Source organism: Lathamus discolor, chromosome 10 (genome assembly GCF_037157495.1).
Source record: "Lathamus discolor isolate bLatDis1 chromosome 10, bLatDis1.hap1, whole genome shotgun sequence".
Classification (NCBI taxonomy): domain Eukaryota; kingdom Metazoa; phylum Chordata; class Aves; order Psittaciformes; family Psittacidae; genus Lathamus; species Lathamus discolor.
The window spans coordinates 20,778,748-20,801,808 of NC_088893.1; the positions used below are offsets into that span (position 1 = coordinate 20,778,748).

Here is a 23,061-nt window from a genome sequence, read left to right on the forward strand (position 1 = left end):
GCTCCCGCCGGGCCGCTCGGGGGCGCACTCACTCCGTCGTCCCTCGCGCAGAGGCGTGCTGCCCCTTTAAGAGCACCGCAAAGATGTCGTAGCAGGGCTCATGCCCTCGCTCAGCGCAGCCTGCTGGTTCACCGCTGACCTTCGGGACAGGCCCTTTCACGGCTGCTATTGGCTCGCGTGTACGAACGCCGCGGTTTGATTGGTGCGCGGCGCTCTGGTCCCGCCCCGGCCGTGCCTAGCAGGCTGCGTTGCGGGGTGGCGGTTAGTTCCTGTAGCAGGCCGCGGCGGGGCAGGGGCCGGCCATGGCGGCGGTGTAGCGCGGGCCGGGCGCAGGCGGCACCATGATCATTGACAACGTGGACGCGCTCAAGTCCTGGCTGGCCAAGCTGCTGGAGCCCATGTGAGTGCGGGCTGGCAGGGCCGCGGCGCCGGGAGCGGGGCGGCGGGCGGTGCTCCCCTGCGCCGGGCCCCGCGGGACGGGGCTGCGTGCGGCACCGGGCCCTGGCCCAGCTCGGGCTGCCCCGGGCCCGGCCGGCCCGCTCCGAGTCTAGCGGGGAGCCCGGTTCAGAGGGCCCGGCCGGGAGCTGGGCTTTAGCGGGGCCGGCGCGCTGAGCGCGGCCTTGCGTCCCGCGCCTCGGCCTCCGGGAGCCGCCGCGGGCCCGGGCCGCGAGGGCCGGTACCGTCCGCGGGCCAGCCCTGGGCCCGGCTGTGGGGCCGGGGAAAGCAGTGCCGCGGCGCTGGCTGCCCTGTCCAGCGGGAAGGTCCCCGCAGTGCCAGCTCCGCGGGTGACACCGGGCCCGGCTGGGGGGCGGGACGCGCGTTTGTAGCGCGCGGTTCACCGGTGTTTCCACGGGCGCTTCTCCGTTTGTATTTAAATAGGCCCTAGAACTGCTCGGCTGCAGCCGTCAAGCAGAAGGCCTTTGGGAATCCCGCACGGTTGTCCGGCTCCTTTCATTGCGATAGCGGTTCCCTTTGGTACTTGCTCCGAGCCCTCTGAAGCCCGTCGGACCGGGGTGTAACTCTTGCTCCTTCCCCCACGTTCAGCCAGGCTCTGCCGCGTGCCCCCGTGGTGTCAGCGCTAGAGCTGGAGACGGGGGCTCCTGGGTCCTGACAGCCGTGGACTGGGGAGGGAAAACAGAAAAGTGCATGAACCTGGAGGGGCAGAGAGACCTTATGGTAACACCTACAGACCTCACAGTGCCTCCGTAAGGGAAGCTAATACGGATGGATCATTTCCTTTATTTTAAATAGGTTTATAGTCAGCTGCATGCAGGCGCTACCACGAAATGTATTCCAGAGTTCCACACGGTTTATTTCTCTTTGGGAGAGTGTGTGTAAGAATTGTAAATTCTGTACAGTTGTGGTTTCTTTGTTGTTAATTGCCGCATTTAACCCAGCTCTCATCAGGTGCTGGAACCAGCAGCAAGGTAGTTTGGAGTGGAGCTGCTTGCCTGCCTGTTCAGGGAGGGCTTGGTCTCTAAGCAGTTGTCATCTGCATGTTCCTGTGCTTTGATGGGTGTCTGGATATTTGTATTTTCCCTTGAGGTCATTTTGAGGTCTATAGACTTTATACTATTTCCTTTGATTTCCATAGTTAATGTTCTTAGGAAGTACATAATCCCCATAATTTTAAAGTTAATCCTAAAGAATAAATATAAATCTTTAAATCATCAGTTTAGGTTCCTCCCTACCCACTGAGAGCTTGCCTCCTCTGAGAGGCAAAACGAGGAGCTACTGCTGAACCATTTGTTAGTCTAGTTTGTACTTTGAGGGGGTTTCTGGTAGTGGATGATCAGTATCCAGTGTGAGGATCAGTCGCAGAGCATGGCTGCTCAGAGCTGGCTCTTTTTGGCCTTTGTGAAGCTAAAGAAGGGCTTGGGTCCTGCATCTCTGTTAATAATTGAACCCTCACAGACACTTTACCCGCATTAAAGGATTATTGCAAAAGTTTTAGGTGTGGAAATAGTCCTTAGGGAAGGAAAATCCCAGGCCCAGTAACTGAAGCCATACAGAATATATCTGTGCATATTTGAATTGTGCTTTTGCATCTGTCTTTCTGAACTACTTTTCATGGTGATTTAAGGCTTTAAAACCACTTTAACACTTCACAGTGGCTGTGCAGTTGGCTTTCCCAATGTTTGCTCTGCTGTTTCCATAATGCTGTACTGGTTGGTAGTTGTGCTCAGGGAAAGCTGAGAAGCAGTGGCATCTGCTCAGCTGCCCCAGAACTGGATCTCTGTGAAGAAAAGAGGTTTTTCATCCTAAGCAAAGCTCAAACAGGAGCAATGCAGTGGGACATGGTGAGGGGTGGGAGGGAGCGGGGTGGTCACAGGGCAACAAAAGTACTGTGCTGTAAGTGAAAACAGCTCTGCTGGCAAGTCGGGGCAGTGTTGGGGTCAGAAAGCAGGTCTTTGTTGCCAGGTCTTTGGTGGCTCTTGTCCAATGCAGGTTTCGGCACACTGAGCCGAGCCCAGAACCCTTCTTTCTCTCCATAGATGTGATGCAGACCCCTCGGCTTTAGCCAACTATGTTGTGGCATTAGTGAAGAAGGACAAGCCAGAGAAAGAGCTGAAAGCCTTCTGTGCTGATCAGCTGGATGTCTTTCTGCAAAAAGGTACCATGCTCTCTGCTTCGGCTGCTCGGTGGGTTTCATTCCACTGGTGGGAGGAGGGAGGATGATGATGCCCCGCCGTTGTTGCCTTCAAAATACTTCTTATCTGTGAGTCTGATGTTTCTTGCAGTGTGTGAAGGAATAAAGATCTTGGGATTTAAAACAAATAATAATCTCCAGAGGCAGGTGTGCAGCTTGGACTGGCTCATGGTGGCTGGGAGGAAATCTCCAAGTCATTCAAGTCATGCTGCCAGAGGTTTGGTAACTTATGAGACCTGGTCCATAAAATTTTTCAGGCTTCTGGTGAGCGTCTCATAGCAATCTGGTTCAGATTCAAGGTTTTAAACACTTGAAATTCTGACACTCACTGGGGAAGTTCTTGTGCTTTTGTTTGTGATCTGATGCTGGACTGATGATTAGTCCTCTGGGAGTGATTTATTCTGGTAAAAATTGTTGGAAGCAGCAGCTTTCTATAGTTAATGGAGTAACTGTGGACTTACTCCTTGATCGTAAGTTTTAAATCACACTTGCCCCTTAGAAGATTTCCAAGTTGTAAACGGGATTGAAGGAAAAGTCTGTTTCTGTCTTTGCTATACCTGATGGATTTCTTTGTCTAAATAAACAACAAAGTTCCATAAATGTCATTCCAGCTCCCTGAATGTAGCTAATATTCATCAGTGTAAGGTTCTGCTCTGAGCAGTCCACCTGGATGACTGATTTTTCAGGGACTCCTCTGATAAATCTAACAGTGGCCCTAAATCAATATGTAACAGTCTTGTCTTGTGTTCTGTGTCCTCAGAAACCTCAGGGTTTGTAGATAAACTGTTTGAAAGCCTGTACACAAAGAGTTACCTTCCTTCACTTGAACCCCCGAAGGCGGATGCAAAGCCTTCGGGTCAGGACAAAGAAGAAGCCAAGGAGGAGGTAACTTCTTTTTTGTTGTCTTCTTGCATCTAATTTTCAAATTAGCCATTTGTGAGGCAAAATGTGAAAGAAAAATCCACTTTATTGTGATTAATGACCTTTGCTGCCTGTGCATATGAAGGAAAATGAAGATGACTGTTCAGAGAACACCACTCAGGATCCCTCTGTAGAGCCTACTTTTGATCTAGGTTAATAGCAATCCTGTCCGGAGGTCCCTGGCAGTAGGAGCTGATAAGGGTTTGGAAGGCTTTAAGAGAGGGGGAAGAAACAAAACCACTCCGAAATGTTTCCTGTAGTCCTTAAAATCAGTGAAATATGGTGGCCTTTGTAATGAGGGATAATTCCTTTTAAAAGTGAGGCAGTATTTGTTTGCCAACAGTTCTTTCTTTTATCTTGTTTTCAAGTTTTATTGGTAAAATTGAGATCAGTTAAGTTTTCAGAAAAACAGAGTGCTGTTTTCACAGTGGTCTCGAGCTCTTTGTATATTGTGGATCCTCTGGTATCACCTGTCGAAGATGGTTTTTTCTTCTAAGTTGGTGATTTTCCAAGGGAAGAGATCTGTTCTCTGTGTTTGTAGCATCCTTACGTACCAGCTTTGAGAGAGAGTTGGAGAAAAAATTGCTATAAAAGTAAACTTTATCTCTCTATATTCTGATCACAGTCTGTAGAGATACTTTAGGCTGAATCTGTGTTTCAGTTACTGCTGGAAAGATGCAAATGACATCAATGTATATGAAATTCAGGTCCTTTCCCCTCATAAGAGATGCTTGTGTCATGCAGTGTCGGGAGCAAAACTGTTGCTCTCTGTAAATGGACCACAGGGAGTGTGTTTTTCTGACAAATGCTCTAAATGGGTATTTGGGATGCAGACTGTAACTTGAACTAAATCTTGGGGTAATTTTCTTTTTTTCTTCCTTTATTGGCAGCTGTCTCATAAACAGAATCACCAAGAGTCAGTTGAAGAAGAGCGGGAAAGCAGGAAAAAGAAGTATTCCAGCCCGCAGAGAAGCCGTGCAGGTTCCAGTGAGCACAGGTTAGTTTTGAACTAGAATATGAAAATATTCTTCTGTATTTGCTGGCAATCTTGAACTGAGGGGGTTTACCACATAGGTAGTCATTTTTTCATTATAACAGTGATTTCCTCCTTACTGTTCTCTCTCTGCAGTGGATCCTGATAAGGTGCATGAGAGCTCTTCACTAGGAGCTGGTCTCTTTTGAAGAAATTATAGTATTTTTTAAGTATTAATACCTTGGAATGTCACCAGTTCTATTCATTCCCTTTTTATATACATGAAAAGCAGTGGAAGGGGGTTGTTAACACAGTGTCAGCATCACTTAAAACATGTTCTGTTTTGGTCATCTAACTTTCTCACTTTTCTGATTCTTCTTAGTCTTCCCTTTGCTTGTTTTTGAGAGTTAGTAGAACCTTCTCTACTCTGAGATTCTGTGCTTTTCTGTGTAATTTTCTGTAAAGTCTGAATCAAATGTTTCGCCACCCAGGTTGGGTGGGAGGGATGAACAGTAGCTTGACTGATTGCAATTGAAAACTGTAATTGAGAATTTGGTTTCTGTTTTTGTAAATATGCTCTACCTCTGTCTCTTTTAGAAGCAGAGAAAAAAAGAGAGATGATGGGAAATGGAGGGACTATGACAGATACTACGACAGGAGTGATTTGTACAGAGACAAGTCAAGCTGGCGACGTGGCAGGAGTAAAAGTCGCAGTAAAAGCAGAGGGCTAAGCCGAAGTCGTAGCCGCAGTAGGGGCAGAAGCAAAGACCATGATGGAAGCAGAAGTGCTGGTGAGTACCCAAGGCGCTGCTTTAGGAGAGCATCTGCTGTTGGTGTAGGTGACTCCTACGTGCTGTATGGTCTAGGAGGCTGTAGGTGGAGCAAATTTCCAGAGCTTTGTGTTCCTGAAATGATTAATGAAGATGGTGTTCTTTGGAGCACAACAATTAACAGGGTTGTTTTCTTCTTTGCTACCCTTTAATTTATCCACAGGTGTATGCCAGAGCATACTAGTGGATGATCTTTGTGTGCTCTGGATATTGACAAATCTCTTATTTGTTTCCCCCCCACTCTCCCCAAGATTGATCTTCTTGAAAAAACAATGTCACCCTCTTTGTTACTGTGTGGTTTTGGAGAAGGTTTCTTTGTAATTGAAGGGAGTTACTGTGTGATCCATTCTTCTTCTAGGGCTAGCTCAAGCCTGGTGGAAAAACCAGGGGCGCAGACCGCAACAGATTTCCATGCATGTTGGGACTGTGTTAGTTAAGGACAGGGAGTAGATTTGTTGTTTTGGGCTTTTCCCCTCTCTATTTCTGCTTTAGAGGAGAAAGCTGTCATCCAGGATGGAGTAAGGACTGTGAGTGTGCGTTTTGCAAAATAAAAACATAGATTTCTAAAGTTAAAACCCTGGTTGCCTTATATTTAGTTCTTATTCCATGGGTAAAACTGACTATGTACGGAAGTGCTTGCCCTGTTGTGTAGTGTCATCCTCTCAAGGCTCTGATGTAGAAACAAAGGATGAAGAATTTTACTTTTGGTTTTTGTTTGTTTGTTTTTTTTTTAACAGAGCACCGAGAGAGATTGAAATTCAAGTCTGAAAAAAGTGATGCTGAAAGCTCCTATAATCCAGTGTCTGTGTCTCCCAGTATATCTAGTGAACAGTATTCCTCTGCGCAGTCTATTCCCAGTGCTGTTACTGTAATTGCACCTGCACACCATCTGGAAAACACAACAGAGAGCTGGTCAAATTACTATAACAATCACAGCAATCCCAGCCCCTTTGGCAGAAACCCTCCTCCTAAAAGAAGATGCCAAGATTATGATGGTAACTCTTAGTTTTCTGTTTCATACCTTATTTCAATTATTCTGTGGCTATCTTTTTAGGTATTTACTAAATGTAGGCAGCAAATGAGAATGCTGTAGCATGTGGCATATAGCTTGTGTGTAAAAGATGCCATATACAGCTTGTATTGTACTGAGGAAATAACTAGCCTTACTGGAAGCAGTTTACTTACAACTGACAGTTGCTAGATAAGAACATACGGAGTTTGTTCACAATTCTGTACATGATTGGCAAATAGTTCAGCCCCTGCAGTTCTGGTAAAGATTGCAGAAAATGTGTTTAATGAAAAACAGGCAGAACTTCTGACTTGTTTTCTCCACAGCTTTTATGACGGATGCATGTGTGTCTGTCTGCTTTATGGAAGATTATTTGGATTTGAGTTCTTTTGAAACCTCATCTGCTGATGTGATGCTGGAAGACTGCATGTTTTCTTCAGTAAGAAATTCCAGCAAAACCTGAGATGCTGCAAATTGCTTACAACTAATTTTATTTTCTTCTCTCAAACGTCCTGTTCTGCAGAGCGAGGATTTTGTGTACTTGGTGATCTTTGCCAGTTTGATCATGGGAATGATCCTTTAGTAGTAGATGAAGTTTCCTTGCCAAGTATGATTCCTTTTCCTCCACCACCTCCTGGGCTTCCTCCTCCTCCTCCTGGGATGCTTCTGCCTCCTTTGCCAGGTCTACCTCGTAATATGAGGTTGCCAATTCCACAAACTCATCCACAGGCACCTCCTCCTGTTGTACTTCCTGTTCCAAGTAAGTCACAACATTGCTCCATGTTTCTTTGTCACTAAGTTAGAATGATGGCTCTTCTTAGAAGATCTGTGTGTATTTGAAGTAATGAGTTCAGGTTTCTTTGCTGGCCATGTGCTATTCAAATTACTTCCAAAATAATCCTGAAAAAACAGCTTGTAAAACATAACATTCCCAGCACTCCAATTGAATTAGATGCATTGGCAGGAAGTGGAGGGGGATATCTTTCCCATTATCCCATAAGATTGGTGGTGTTTGGATTGCTCACTGACAGTCAGATTACTAGGTTTTATTTCCTAATGCAAAGACTTTGAGATTTAATCTCCTAAAAGTTCTTATAAATCTGTTTGTGCTATATTTTCTGCTATTAAACAGCAGTATTTAATTGATACATCCAAGATCTATTTTATCTCAGCAGTGACCTCTAAATTGTTCAGCCTTTTTTTTATTATCTTACTGCATCTTATAATGTAAATTCTATGAAGAAATACAATATCAGATATGTGGTTACCCTGTTTCAGTACTCTCTACTCCAGCAGCTCAGTGCAGACTGTGATAGTTGTGTCAAATAGCAGCAGCAGCTATAGGATGTGACATCATTTTGTACAGGATTGATCCTAAACTTTGAGGAACCTTTCAGTGGATGGACTTGGCTGGCTATGGAGTGAACTGGTAGTGCTGTCTGGTTGTAGTTGTGTCTTGGTGGGTTCTATAATGTAGCTCACTTTTGGGGCCATGTAATAAGGAATGTGTGTACAGTGGAAGCAAAGCAAAACCAGCCAGATAAATTCTGTGTCTGTGAATGCTTTTTGCCCATAGTTCTTGGTTTAGAACTCTACTCTAAATGTCGCTGTTGTGATCTCCTGCTCTGAGCAAGCCCTGATTCTCCAAGGCACCGGCAAATTGTGTTGAATTGTTTGCACACTTTGTGTGGAGTTCCAGGTCTCAGTGATATGTTCTGTGGTGTCATTGTAGGACCACCTTTAACACAGTCAAGTCTGATAAATAACCGTGACCAGCCTGGGACAAGTGCAGTGCCCAGCCTTGCGCCTGTAGGACCAAGGCTACCTCCTCCCTTACCCCAGAACCTGCTGTACACAGTATCAGAACGTAAGCACATACCTTTCTTTACCTTCTGCCTGAGATACACAGTTTGAAATTCCTCTGTTCATGTGTGATTGGAAATGATTATCTCTGTCTTCCTCCAGTACATACAAATCTAAAAGGAAGTCTGATGGCTTTCCTTGTGCACAGCCCATCATCTGCTGTTACCCTGTGAAGTAGCAGCAGTATCCTGCTGCTGTGTGAGGAGCTCCCTTTGGGTGTCATATGCTCAAAGCAGTAAGGCCATTGAATAAGAAAGGGATCCCTTCATCTTCAAGCTGTTTAGTAGACCATCAGTAGGCAAACAGGGATCTGCAAACCTATAGTTACCATTTAATTTGGTTTTTATTCCTATCCAGTTTGGGCTACTACAAATGAGGGGTGTAGGTTGGTTTCTTCCATCTGTGTATCACAATAGTCTACAGTCATCATATACACTAGTGGTGTCTTCCTGTCTTTTTTTTTTTTTTTCCACAATCAACTCAGTTCTAGCTTTCTAACTTTAAAGGAAAATAAAGATGGCTCTTGGTGGATGTGTCCATGATGTCTCTCTTCCTTAACAGAGCTCAGGTTTTCAAAAGTGGAGGCTTATGAGGAGAAATAGTAAAACACCCAGAGAGTCCCAGATTGCTCCATTTAAATCCAACAATCTTACATTTCTTGATAATGAAAGAAGTAATGGCATTTACATGAGCGAAATAAGATAATTAAATCTCAGTGGTTTATAATATTCCCATCTATGGGTTTTCTTTAAGTATATGTATATATATATGTAAACATTCTGTAGTCAAAGGAGGGCTCTAGTTCATGATCCATGTCATTCCCTTCATGACTTCCGTGCTCTCGGTCGCTCAGGTATCTTGTTAGATAATCTGGCCAATGGCCTCCAAATGCTGGCAGGCATTTAGATCTACCAGCTGATTCTTTCAGCTTCAGAACTTCCCATGGGGGATTCTGTCTGTCTGAGCTGGCAGGGCATCACTGACTTTGGTTGTGTTACTCACTTCTGTTCTCCAGAACATCTGTGGAGGCTCTCATGTCCTGTTCTTGGACTGCTATGGTAACAGCTGCTGGTTGCCTCTTACAATCAATCTGGCAAGCCATGGAGGAGAAACTTGTGGTTCAGATTGTGCAAGGTTAATGAAAGTTCTTGGCAGAGTCTGAAACTAAAGTGTAAAACATCCATATTGCAGTTCTGGGCAGCTGTTTTGCATTGTAGAATCTTCATTGTTTCTGTGGAGTAAGGAGCTGAAACTCTGAGTGCCCCAAGTCTGCCAAACCACTTTGTGCAGGCATTAATTTCTGTTCCAGGAGGTACTGTGTTTCTGTGGAAGCTTTTCACAGACTTCATTCTTTCTAGTTTTTTTATGGCTTTTCCTTTTTATGGTTGGAAAAATGCATCATCCTTTAATTGGACCTTGTGCTGGGGGAATGATATGGGTCAGTTCTGTCATCTTGTCTTCTCCTGATAATCCCTTTTAATCAAAATAGTTATTAGTACCTTACTAGAGGTAGGCACCTGATGTCACTCTACATAAACTAAGAACTGATTGGTAAGTATTGGTCAAATCACCTGATTTCTCAGCTTTCTTTGATTAAGTATGTTTTTCTCCAGAAATCCTTTTCAGAAGCAAACTAAGGTGTTGGGCAGCAAAGACAGAAAATCTCTGTGCATCTTAGGTCCTACAGAGTAAATGCTCAGACTGAATCTTCTGTTGCTCCCCTTGTAGCGCAGTCAGATGTCTTGAAGGTTGACGTACATTTCTCATTCCATTTTCAGGCAGCTCATCAGCAGTACTCAGGTTAAAAACCAGAAGTGAATGTGCCCAAATAGACTTGGGTGTAAAGCTCAGTTGAGGGGTTTAAATGGCTAAACACTGGCTGCACGTCCTCTTTCTCTCATCTCTTCATCCAAAAACAACTTGCACATCCATGCATTTCCTTAACGGAAAATTAACCCTGAGTCCTAAACTCGTGGAAAAAAAAAAAAAATCCTTTCATTTCTCTCCTTTTTTTATAGATACATATGAGCCAGATGGCTATAACCCCGAAGCTCCTAGTATTACCAGTGCTGGTAGATCTCAGTACCGACAGTTCTTTACAAGAGCACAAACGCAACGTCCAAATCTAATTGGCCTAACATCTGGGGAGATGGATACAAATCCAAGAGGTAGGAAGGGTTTCTAGTCATTGCTGTTGCTATTTTTGTCCAAGACTGTCAACACCTATTTTGTCCTTTTTCAGGCTAAAGCAGTAGTTTTTCTCACTGATGTAGTATTTCAAAGTGATTTTCATACATCTCTACATTTTTTTTAAATGCTAATACAACTACATTATAGTCAAAGCAGCCTTTTTGATTAAAAATAACCACTTGCTTGGGAATGTTATGAGGGGCTTGTTGGTTGGGTTTATTCCTCTTTAGCCTGTGGAGGCACTTTTCAGATGCTGAGTGCTTCTAGAAATAAAAGTGGTGCAGAAAGGTGGCTTTAAGCAGTATGGTCTTAAAACTGCTTTGGTTTGCCAAGGGTGTGTTTAGAATCTGGGGCACAGAGGTGAGGATCTGCAATAGTTACCCAGCTGTTGGGGTGTTAGTGCCAAGGGGAGCTGTCATGACATGGGTTTGCACTTGGTGGGCTGGCCCTGCCAGACAGACACTCTCTCTAGCGGGCATTGCAGGTGCCATTCCTCCTAGCCTGAGGGAATCCCAGTCAGCATTTAAGTGATTCTGAATCCTTAACCAGATGGATGTGGATGTTGTCTCTCAGTGGTGACATGCTCACAATATCTTCCCAGGGGAGAAAACAGGTCAAGGCTCTTTGAGGAAATGTTTACTTTGTTAGTGTAACTTTCTCATTCCCTCCTGCTCTCCCTGCCCTGATCCTCAAAAGAAAAGATGTTAAATGTCAGTGTTTACTATTACACTTCCATGTTTCTTGCTCCTTAGATAAGATAGACACTTGTTTTCAGTATTTCCTTCCAGTGACTCATCCTGGAAAGAATATGGTTAAATACTGTTGCAGAAATTGCTCTTGCTGTGTGCATCTTAGTGAACATCATAAGGGCAGGGTCTGGTTTTACTGCTGGCCTCAGATTCTGTCTCAGAACCCATTGCAGCTGTGAGGCATGGGCGAGTGCTCAGCAGTGATGCTTCCAAAGGCCTGTTTCACTGCCTCTGTTATGTGTGTGAAGGGTTTACTATAATCATCCCCGAAGAAAGATTGATGCTCTGCCCTGAAACACGCAGTCTTTGTTCTCACTAGTGTAAGCAGCCGAGTTCTGCGATGTATAAAAGCCACAGAAAATTTACTTATAATTCAGACTACTTTTTAGGAGTTCAGTATCTGGTATAGACAGGACACTAACAGCAATAGGATAATCTTAAAAAGGTTGTAAATAAATACTTGGCAAATTGTGATCCAGTGCTTTAGCTTTGGGCTTGCAGAAGTTGGTTCGAACTTTAATGTCTCGGAGAGCAAATTTCATGCCATAGTTGTGCTTGATTAGCAGCTTGTTCCTGAAAACTGGATGGAGGATAACAGGGGGGTAGACAGCCATGAGAGGAAAGGGTTCTTGGTTGCTTTTATCACTGTCAAGGGTATAGAGTGAAAGTTGGCTCTTCAGCAAGTGCCACATTGCAAAGCTCTGACCTGAAGTCTGGGAACCCAGCCTTGATGCTCTGCCTTTTTATTTTCCCCTTTTCCTGCAGAATGTGAACTTTCAGTACCTCAAAGATGGAGGTTTAGCTTTGTTTCTTCAAGCTAATACTAAGCTTAAATATCAGTAAAGATCAAATCTCATCTCTGCTGGCTAGACTAAATGTTTTCCTCAAGTTGTTAAGCTAGCAAGGGGTTTCTGAAGTAACTTCATAAACAAAACTGACCAACTTGATAAAGTTATCCTAATTTTTATGGTTTTAAACTCAATCCTGTTCTGCTGTGTAAGTGAAAGCTTGTCTGTCTCCATTGATGTCTGGTAAATAACACAGGCCTTTCCTTTCCTCCAGCTGCCAATATCATCATCCAGACTGAACCTCCCATCCCCATTACAAATAACAGCAGCAACGTAACTAGAGTTGTCCTTGAACCAGACAGCAGGAAGAGATCTCCAAGTAGCCTGGAATGTCCACCCTTGAAGAAGCCATGGCTGGGAAAGTAAGAAGTGACAACTGCACTTGGCTAACTGAAATGCACTTCATTGCTGTCAGTGCTGTGAACCGCCAGGATTCACTGGTCCTTGTAACTTGAGCTGGTTGGGTCAGAAAATCTGTGTCCCCATCACATGGAGCATCACAAGTATTTGGTGGTGGGAGGAGCTCTCTTTTTTTAATGTCTAGAGCATATACTTTTAATGAGAGAAGAGTTAAATGTGCATTAACACTTGCTGCCCTGCCTCAGTGCCTAAGTGACTGTCTTGTTCTTGTTTTCTCCAGGCAAGCAAATAACAACCAGACCAAGCCAGGGTTTTTGAAGAAGAATCAGTATACAAACACAAAACTGGAAGTTCGGAAGATTCCCCCGGAGCTGAACAACATCACACAGCTCAACGAGCACTTCAGCAAGTTCGGAACGATTGTAAACATCCAGGTAAAAAGTTGGGGTTTATACCTGTGTGTGGGATTTGCTCTGAAGCCTTCTTGAGTACTGCAGCTGAACTACGTTCCTTGAGAAGTCTTGATGGAGGCTGGCTGGGAGAGTAGGTCATCAGTTCAGAGAGACCCTTTTTTCTGTAACAGTATGTTTGCTCCTGCCTTCAAGAGGCCTTACAAAATTTTAAAGGCTTACAGGTTTAATAGAATCTAAATCAGGCTTTTGAGCAACTTATGTGCAGTTTTTGAGAGATCTTATAGCAATTTCTCTCTGTTTGATAGCCCTGTGCAAGTCATAGTCATGATTTTGACAAAGATGCCACAGGCGAGTCTTTACGTGCTTCAGTTTATTTCCATTTGGCATCCTAAAACTGCCCAGTTCAGTGCTGTGCCCTGCACTGTAGGAAGGGCAGTGGCACTATACAAGTGCTTATTTTACTGCATATAGGTTGTGCCTCAAGTACATGTGACATTTGTCAAAAGGTGCTTGGCTTAGTTACATAGAATGTTTTACCTGTATTTTGAGCTGTTAATATCATTGGGTATCCCACTCATTGTTGCAAACCATCTGTAGATTGGTTTGCTACCTGTTTTATTCCTTGAGAAGTAACACATTCTAATGAACTTCTGATTTAGGTTGCTTTCCAGAACGATCCCGAAGCTGCTCTCATTCAGTACTTGACTAACGATGAGGCTAGGAAGGCAATCTCCAGCACAGAGGCAGTTCTGAACAATCGCTTTATAAGGGTCCTGTGGCACAGAGAAAGTGAGCAGCAGCCACCGCAGCAGCAGCAGCAGACACCCCCACAGCCTCTTCATCAGCAGCTTCACCTTCAGCAGCAAGCCCTGACCCCAGCTCCCGCTGTAACAATGCACAGCAACCTGTCAAAGGTACTGTGCTGCCCCACACCACCAGCTGAGCAGTGAAGGCTGTCAGTGCTCTTAAATAGCTGGTATGTCAAACAAGCAGAGTATATGATCTTTAATGTTTTAATATCTGTTGATACACCCACAGGTGATGAATAAGCCACTGGCATCCGGTGCCTATGTCCTTAATAAAGTCCCAGTGAAACGTCGCCTTGGAGCAGCAGGTGGAAACCAGCCTGAGTTGAGCCAGGCCGGGGCTGTGGTGGAGGATTCTCAGGTATGTCTGTGGAGGTCGACCATCTTCATATGTTCAGTTAAAGCTTTGGCCCCTTAGCCTAAGAAGGAATTGGCAAATAGAACTTTCAAATTGTTCCCTGTTGGTTTTGTTTCTTCTCGCTAATGTTCCATCCAGCCATGATCAGTCACTTCTTCCTGGTTTCCTTAGCTGTTTATATAAAACAGGGACAATGACATCAGCAACAGAATCAGCATTTTAAGTAGCACCAATTATTTTTGGCAGTGCTTCATAGTAAACAAATTTGACAGCCTGTACATGATGCCAGCATTGTGTTGGTGAATCTAATTGCTTTCCCAGTGAGCTTTGAGCTTAGGCTGTGCTTGAACAGTTGTTCTGGAAGCTTATAGAATACTTCTGCATAGAGTTCAAGCTGATATGGTTCGGTTCACATTGATGCCACAGTGCAGCATGTCCTTCTTTTAAGAAAGGCATTATGCAGGTGACTTCTGCTGCCTTATTTGATCAGAAAGCGTGATGTTAGATTATGACAGCCAAGCTGAATATTATGCAGAAGCAGAAGATCAGCTTTGGTGGTCTTCCTAGTGGTATCAGAATACAGAGGGAGCTCTGGATGAGGAAGGAAATAAAGTATCGTATGCAGAAATATCTTTAACACAAGCATTTAAGCTGATTTGCTTACAAGCAAGCTGACTGTTAGACTCATATGTTTGTGTGTTTCAATTGCCTTGGTCTTCCTGTCTCACAGCACAAATCTGGAAGTTTGTGTTTCACTGAACACGTTCCTCCAGAATCCATTGATGGTGTATCACATTTGTTTTAAGCTATTACATATTTCTCTATGTGTGATTTTGCTATTTCAGGCATTTCCTACTTCAACAAGTCACTCAAAAATGGTTTACAGTACTTCAAACTTAAAGACATCTCTGAAGCCTGGTGCAGGGTCTAAACCTCATGATGTGCAAGAAGCCCTTAAAAAAAAGCAGGTACTTTACTGTTCACTGCCTGACAGACAGTATTACGATCAAAGACCATTACAAAGAAAGGTTTGATAGGCAACTTACACCTCAAATATCACTGTGTAGCTTCATAATCTAGTGTAGGCTTTGTCACTGTTACTGGGCTATCTCACAAGTGTACTGAGATTAATCATGGGTAAAGGAGTGTTCCTTCTGGGGTGTCTTACTTAAGACACTTGGTCATGGGGGATTTTCTGGGTTTTCTTTGGCATTTCTCTTCAGGTGTGAGACACTTGAATGACAATATAGGGTAAGTATCTGAAGAGGACAAGAATTTAGTAGGGCACTTCACAGCAGGAAGTTAGCAACTTTGATCTGGAAAAAAACCCCAATACAGGTACACTTGTGCGTTTTGCAGACAAGTAGTTTTCATTATGGCCTTCACTTCTATAGCTTGAAGAAGAAAATACGATGTCTGTGAGTGCATATAATGCTAGACTGCTTTTCACCGATTGAAATCATTTCCTTCTCATTTAGGAGGCAATGAAACTCCAACAAGACATGAGGAAAAAGAAGCAGGAGATGTTAGAAAAACAAATTGAATGCCAGAAGGTAAGTCTGAAATGTCTTTTAGTAGATACATCCTGCTTCTGTAGATACCTGTCTGTTCAGTGTTGGTTTTCCTGGAGTTTTATATTCATGCTCTTTTAATAACACATAGATGTTGATATCCAAGCTGGAGAAAAATAAGGCCATGAAACCAGAGGAGAGAGCAGAAATAATGAAGACCTTAAAAGAACTAGGAGGAAAAATATCTCAGTTAAAGGATGAACTAAAAACTTCATCTACACCTTCTACACAATCAAAACTGAAGTCCAAAACAGAGGTATTTATTGCACAAGACATTTGTCTGCCTGTCTCTTGCAACCATTTCTAATATGGTGTCGTAAAAATGCAGCAACATTAGGTCAAAACACCTGCAAGCAGTATTTTGAATTTGAGGGTGATAACCATGGACGAGCAAGCTATGTTTTTAAGGAACTCGGGTGACCTAGTTTTTCCTGTAGCTCATTCAAGCTTGTTCCAGTTCTGAAGCAGAGGATTCTGGCTCTTTCAGAAAATGGGCTGGGGGAGGGCCATGGAGGCAATCCAAACAACTGAATGAAGAGGAAAGCATGGATATTATGCACTGATGTGTCTGTATCCTTCACATAAATGTATTGCTAAAGGCATGGAATAAAACATTAAAAGCGCATATTACAGTTCTGCTTTGCCCTTCCATTTTCTCTTTCTGCACCTTTTCTCGAAGGCACAAAAGGAACTCTTAGATGCAGAGCTGGACTTCCATAAGAGACTCTCTTCTGGAGAAGATACAACTGAACTGCGAAAAAAGCTAAACCAGTTACAAGTAGAGGTGAGTTTGTCTGGATTAATGCTTTTAATGTGTTTATATAAATGTTTTAAATCCTTTCAAAGTGAGGATGGATGTGTACATGATTTGCCTTCTGTAATCAGGCTGCCCGCTTAGGCATTTTGCCTGCTGGTCGAGGAAAGACTGTGCCAGCCCAAGGAAGAGGACGAGGACGGGGTCGTGGTGGCAGGGGAAGGGGGATGTTGAACCATATGGTGGTGGATCACCGTCCCAAAGCACTAACAGTTGGAGGCTTCATTGAAGAGGAAAAAGATGAATTGTTACAGCACTTCTCTGTAAGTATGAGGTCACATTAAACAAAGAAAAACCTGAAGAGGAGAGTTGTGGCCGAGCTGTAAATCTGAGGTTAAGTAGGTAACCAATACCCTGGATGTGTGGTTACTTGTGAGGAGAGGCATGCTAAGAACATTGCAAATAATTGTTCCTTGTCCAAATCCTTGAAGGTGCAAATCTGTTCTTTCTGTTAGTGCAAACAGATCAAAGACTTCATGCCAAATTCACAAACAGGGTATAGACACGCAGCTTCAAGAGCTATCAAGGGTGTAACTGTAATGGTTTTTATAGCTGCTTTACAATAGCTGCCCAATGCATTCCTTCAATAGCCAAAGCTAAATAGCTTACTTTTCTTCATTCTGCATTTAAGTAGTTTAAAACAAGAGGTCCTAAACAGGACATCAGTTTTGAAGTAGCTAAGTTTGCTAGCAAACTCATGGTAGAGCACATAGCTCACTGGTTTGTGAGCCAAGTTAACAGATGTGTTAGCATTGTAACAGAGGTAACATCATAAAGGGAAAACTGGTTTTACATTTCCCTCAGTTACTCTTTCCAGAATGAAATGTGTATGAACTTTACACATGGAAGTCTTGGAGAGATACTTCATAAATAGACACAGCATGAAATCCAAGCTTGATCAAGTCAGTTTGGTGTTTCTGGATGCTCTCTGCAAAGCAAGTGACAGAAAACTGGTCTTGTGGAGTCCCACCCTTTCAAGCTGGGAACAGAGCAGCAGCAGGGCTCAAGAGATAGCTGGTAACCTGGAAGCTCATTTGTTTCTGGTTTGGGCAGGAACAGGGAGCTCTGCAGTTCTCCACACAGTGGGGTAGGCTCTGTTCTCAGGGAAGCTGTTACCCTGCTTTAGCCTCACTGCTTAGTAGGGTAGAGGCCACCACTACTGCTTTAGCTGGGGAAATTCAGTGAAACTGGGCTATAAATTAATACGTGTTTCCTTTCCTCCTGCACAATTAAGCTCCGCTTACTAGAATAAGAATAAATCCAAGCTTTTCCACAAACACAGGTACAAATGCTGCAATGTTGCTGCAGCTGAGACTTCTCTGGCTCTTTCTTCTCTGTCCAAAACCCAGGGTTTCAGTGGTGCTTCAGTACAGTGCAATTGTAGCACATGGTGATGGTGAGTTTGGAGGAGAATGTTACTCTGTTCCTAATAAAATTTTCTCTTGTAGAAATTTGGCGATATTGAAGACCTTCAAGAGGAGGATTCCCCATTAAGTGTAGTTCTGACTTTTAAGTCTCGCTCAGAAGCCGAAAATGTAAGTAGAAAAATTGGTACTTTTTTTTCCCCACACACAGAGTTCTAAAATAAGGATTTTTAACTACTTCTGTCTGCCTTTGTATTGTAAAATATAGCAGGCTTAGCACAGTGTCACTGAAGGGGAAGATACCTCCCATTTGCCTTAATAGTAACCTGGCTCTTTTGCTGGTAATTGTTCAGAGCTCTGCTCAGCTTTCCAGCTTGCTGGTGCAGGAAATTATTTAGAGGCTGAGGTTTGAGTGACATTGCATTATAAAAAGGACATGGAACTGTTGGAACAAGTCCAGAGGATGGCCATGAGGATGATCAGGGGCTGGAGCACCTCCCATATGAAGACAGGCTGAGTAAGCTGGAGCTGTTCAGCCTGGAGAAGAGAAGGCTGTGTGGATACCTCATAGCAGCCTTCCAGTATATGAAGGGGGCCTATAGGGATGCTGGGGAGGGACTCTTCATCAGGGACTGTAGTGATAGGACAAGGGGTAACGGGTTCAAACTTAAACAGGGGAAGTTTAGATTGGATATAAGGAAGAAATTCTTTCCTGTAAGGGTGGTGAGGCACTGGAATAGGTTGCCCAGGGAAGTTGTGAATGCTCCATCCCTAGCAGTGTTCCAAGGCCAGGTTGGACAGAGCCTTGGATGGCATGCTTTAGTGTGAGGTGCCCCTGCCCATGGCAGGAGGATTGGAACTAGATGATCTTAAGGTGCTTTATAACCCAAACTATTCTTGATCACTCTTGGAAGATGAAGTGAATGATTATGGGTTATGTGTTTGAATCTTCAGCGATGTGTCCACATGATGTTTGCTGGGTCTAGCTCTTTGTTGAGGATCTTAAAAATTCTGTGCTTGACCCTCTTTCTGAAAACCTGTTCATTTAAAATAACACCTAGGCTGCTAACCAGGGATCCCGCTTCAAAGACCGAAGGCTACAGATATCATGGTACAAACCGAAGGTACCTTCTGTGTCCACAGAAATTGAGGAAGAGGAGTCTAAGGAAGAGGTATGAGAGTATGTTACTAACCCAGTCACTCTTCTGGGAATCTAACAGCTGAGAGCTCTTGTAGGATACAGTTTCCTGTTTACTGAAGAGGTTTCATAAAAACTGTTTCTGCAGAGCAGAAACGTGACTGGTTTTAAGAGTCAGGTGTAACTTCCACCTTTTAGAAAAGGGAAAAGGGAAAAAAAAATACTTTCTGGGTGGGATGTTGATTTGTCAACTGCAAAAGCAAACCTCGTGGTCTCTATATAGAGGCTGCTAGTCCCTTTACTTCACAGTGTTGGTGCTCTGCTGTAGGATAAGTTATGTGTGTTCTTCCCTGTAGTTATCAACACTTCAAGCTTTCAAGGGTTTTTCTGCCAAGGCATTCAACAGACAGCTGTTGTTCCAGAGAGGGTGTGGGGTGATTGATTCTCACATCTTTTGCAGTCAGGCTTCTTTTCCTTTTCTGCTATGTGAGGCTCCTGTTCTGTCCACAAAGCTTGTTGCATGTGGTGGTGTGCATTTTGTGAGACACACAGTGAGCAGAACTTGATGTAAAGCAGAGCTGATGCTGTGCTACGTTTGGTGACACGTTTCCTAGGTTCCAGAATGGAACTTCTCTCTTTAAAAGTACATTTTTCCTTTGTCTAGGAGACTGAAACCTCAGATTTATTTTTGCACGAAGATGATGATGACGATGATGAAGACGAGGATGAATCCCGTTCTTGGAGAAGATGAAACTTGATGTTGGAAATATATCATTTTAGAAATCTAGTTCAACCTACATCTTTTAAACATTTATTTAAGAAAGTTTGATGAGCAAAAAAAGCTTTACTTTCTTTTCAAACCACAGGATTTAAAGTGGGCAAAGTTTGTTATAGAACATTTCGGATATAGAGCTGTGATCCTGAGCTAGCCAAAGGCCCAGTAACTTTTTACATGACTATCAAGCTCACCAGGGTGGTGATTTTCTTTTTTTTTTCTATTTAAGAAGTATAAAAAGAGGGGGGAAGATACTAGTATTTTCTTGTCCTCTTGTCACCTGTATTACCTTGCTTTGGGTTTTTTATAACATGATTGATTTGTTAGTTTATAATTGAAAAAATATTACAGGTTTTATTTAGCAATATTATGGGGTTAGGGAAAAGATAAACTTTCATTAAATGTTATGAAAGAAAAAATTGCCTCATTTGCTAATTGAAAAAGGGTGGCATTTTATTTCATACAGAATCACACTGTAGGAATTACTTTTGGCTAGATTCATAAATCGTATATTTCAGTATGTTTGAAAGCCACAGTTTCTATGTCCTGCTTTTAGTGAGAGGAGATGGAAGAAGTGATCTAACAGGGTATTATCACACTGACCAGTTCACTCTGTTTCTTCAAATTCTGCTTCAGAGAAGGCATCAGCAGTGACACTTGGATGAATTTTCTCACTGTTGATTTTCTTCTGTAGTTTCAGTGTAAGGTTCAAGCTGAAGTTGCTGTTCTCTGCATTCAGTATTTGTGAGCATGAATGTAGTGAGTTCCATACTAACTGAACTGGCAGCCACCTCCCAGCCGATGGCAACTCTTCCTCCTCTCCCTGTTACCAAATGCTTGTTGATGTTCAAACCAAATCCAGGAAGCATTCAAAGCAACAAGAGCAGCAGAATGTCAGTGTCCGCTCAGCAGCTGGCAGCAAACCAGGCCTTTGAGGGAAGAGTCTTCAGAGGAACTCAGAGCTGCTTTTGGAAGGTCATTAATTCATCTCCAAGTGGAGTTCTGTTCTGGCACGTTCGAGATGAGCACCATTGCATTCTCAGTTGCCTTACTGTTGTAGCATTATAATCACACACTCACCCACCCAGGATGGTGTGTGTTGTGGTAGCGGCGAGGATAAGTTCAGAGGCTCGAGCCACGTGTCTTCACTGGGATGTGGCTCTGCAGCTCATGAGCGTGTCACCCAGCACCGTTTTCCTTGGCTGCCCATTTTTACTCACACTTTTCAGTACTTCATGTACTTTGCTCTACAAAATAAACAGGATGTCAGTGCAGAGGTGCTCTCCTCTTGGGTAACCAGCTTCCTTACCAGGGTAATTCCCGGCAAGTTCCTAATTGAAGAATGATAAGACATTAAAACCTTTAATGGCCCTGGCTCTGACTGTGGGCAGTGAGAGGGAGCTGAGCGTGCCTTTGGGTTCACAGTGCCCTGCTCTTGCCACCCTTGTGCCAGATTTGTGGTGTATCCGGAGTCAAACCTGTACCACTTCCTGTTGCTGTGTCACCTGAAGGGAGTTTGTCTTTCAGTATTCTGTCTCTTCCCACCGAAACTCCCTCTTTGTGTATTAGGACTCTCTGCTGTTGCTGAGGCTAAATTAGAGACACAAAGAAGCAAGGGGAAACCAAACCTGCGTGCTTAGGAGACTGTCCGGCTGTTCTCCCCTCATCTCTAATGTAATGTCTGTGGCTTGCTCAGTGTATATTTTGAAGAATCCATTGCAGCAAACGTTTGAGTCCTGACAGTTTAAAAAGGAATAGAGGGAACAAAAGGATTTATATATTTTTTTGTACAGAGTTTTTTCTTAAACTGTATAATTTTGTAAATACTTTGCTTTTTTTTGTGTACTAAAACTACCAGCGGATAGATTTCAATAAGAATTGTTGTATTTTTGTATTTGGAAAATGATAATTACAGTGGATGAATGGAGCTGTAGTTAAAACTGCAGTAGCCTTTGGTACAGGTAGAATGGAATTCCTTTTCATATGGTTTAGGTGGGAAGTGGCACCCAGTGGGCACACACTGTGTCTGGGAACAGGCCCCTGCATGTGAAGGGTGAGGAGGGGAAGGGTTGGGATAGCTTTAGTTGCACGTTCTTTGAGAGCTTCATGTGGTTTGTGTGTTTTCCCTGGCAGGCTGACAGCAGTCCTCAGGTGACATCCCAAACGCAATTCCCAATTGCCAAGGCACTGGAGTGAGTGGTACCAGAGCTTGGGCTGGGCACTGGAAGCAGCAGTTGTGTGAGAGGGGTGTAAGTGATGGGCAGCAGAGTGGGGCCTGGCTGCTGGTGAAGTGACCTTCAGTTTGCTGAGGCTTGGGGAGCTCCCTGTATTTTAGCCTCTCTTGAACCGTTGGGAGGGTGTTATTTTGGCTGCTGGTGAGGCGGGGGGGGCAGCACAGCTTGCTTTGGTCTTATGGCAACACTTGAAATCCAGGTGTATTTTCAGGGAGTACCTTGGGCAAATGTTATGACCAGGAAGGGAACTCGTGTGCACCAACCAGAGTGTTTACAGGCAATGTGGAATTAGGTGTTACGGGTCTGAGCCTGGGCTATGAGCACCGAGGGAGGGCGTTAGGAAGAGTTTTACCTCCCCTTCACTGTGGCATTAACCAAAGCAAAAAGAACGGAAGCAGCGGGGTAGCTGAGGCAGTGGCAGCAGTGGCCTGCAGGGGCTGAGAACCCTGCTCTTACCAAAACCATGTGAAAAGGAATAAAGATGCTCTCGGTGTATAGTAACCTTGTACTATAGTTTTTACAAATTGTGAACTTGTGTAATAGTATCATAGGAGATATTGTTGAATTTCTAACTGTTTATACATTTAAATTCCTATATGTAATGTTTGTTTTATTGATTACAATCTGAATTTCTAAGCTGCATGTTGACTTTTTGCAATAAAGATACGCTATGGAATGGTTCAAGGTTTAGAAAAGACAAAGAAACTTCTAACTTAAATAAACTGGGCAGCAGAACCATTCAAAAAAGCTGACACCCATCACCAAAAGAGCGTTATCACTTTTTTGGGGGAGGTATGGGTGTGGAATGTGCGTTGTGTGAGGTTGGTTCAGTAAATAGCCTGGGCAGTATGTGCAGGTGCATGGGGATGGAATTGCAGATGTGCCAGCTCCAACCCCTCTGTGCATTGACCTGAAACCTGATTTATTGTTACTAACCTTATCCTTGGGGTTTGCTTCTTTCGCAAGTATCCATCACTTCCTTCTCTTTCCCGTAGTTTCCATCACTCCAGCTCTTTGTTCGTGCCTTGGTTTTTAAAAGCCGCTTCCCTCCCCTTCTCTGTCTCCTTGGGGGGCTGGGATGGGTTTGGAAAACAGACTCGAGATCTTACAAGGACAGGAACTTTCGATTGGGTATAGGGAGGAAATTCTTTCCTGTGAGGCTGGTGAGGCACTGGAATGGGTTGCCGGGGAAGCT

The 23,061-nt window shown here is 43.7% G+C and overlaps 1 protein-coding gene across 5 annotated transcripts; it reads left to right on the top strand.

Moving 5' to 3' along the window:
• Positions 1 to 100: 100 nt before the first annotated feature.
• On the top strand, positions 101 to 22,618 carry RBM27 (RNA binding motif protein 27). Of its 5 annotated transcripts, XM_065690957.1 has the most exons (21): positions 102 to 400; positions 2,496 to 2,614; positions 3,411 to 3,535; positions 4,462 to 4,568; positions 5,142 to 5,335; positions 6,112 to 6,369; positions 6,907 to 7,143; positions 8,116 to 8,250; positions 10,265 to 10,414; positions 12,248 to 12,395; positions 12,674 to 12,827; positions 13,466 to 13,720; positions 13,845 to 13,973; positions 14,816 to 14,938; positions 15,449 to 15,523; positions 15,633 to 15,797; positions 16,221 to 16,325; positions 16,427 to 16,618; positions 17,804 to 17,890; positions 18,781 to 18,891; positions 19,522 to 22,618. In XM_065690957.1, exons 1-21 carry the CDS (start codon positions 342 to 344, stop codon positions 19,606 to 19,608), a joined length of 3,015 nt encoding a protein of 1,004 aa, XP_065547029.1. In that variant the 5' UTR covers positions 102 to 341; the 3' UTR covers positions 19,609 to 22,618. The 5 variants fall into 5 exon arrangements, with proteins under 5 accessions (XP_065547031.1, XP_065547030.1, XP_065547032.1 ...); XM_065690959.1 differs by lacking the exon at positions 10,265 to 10,414 and having other exon boundaries at positions 101 to 400; XM_065690958.1 differs by lacking the exon at positions 8,116 to 8,250 and having other exon boundaries at positions 101 to 400.
• The last annotated feature ends 443 nt before the right edge of the window (positions 22,619 to 23,061 follow it).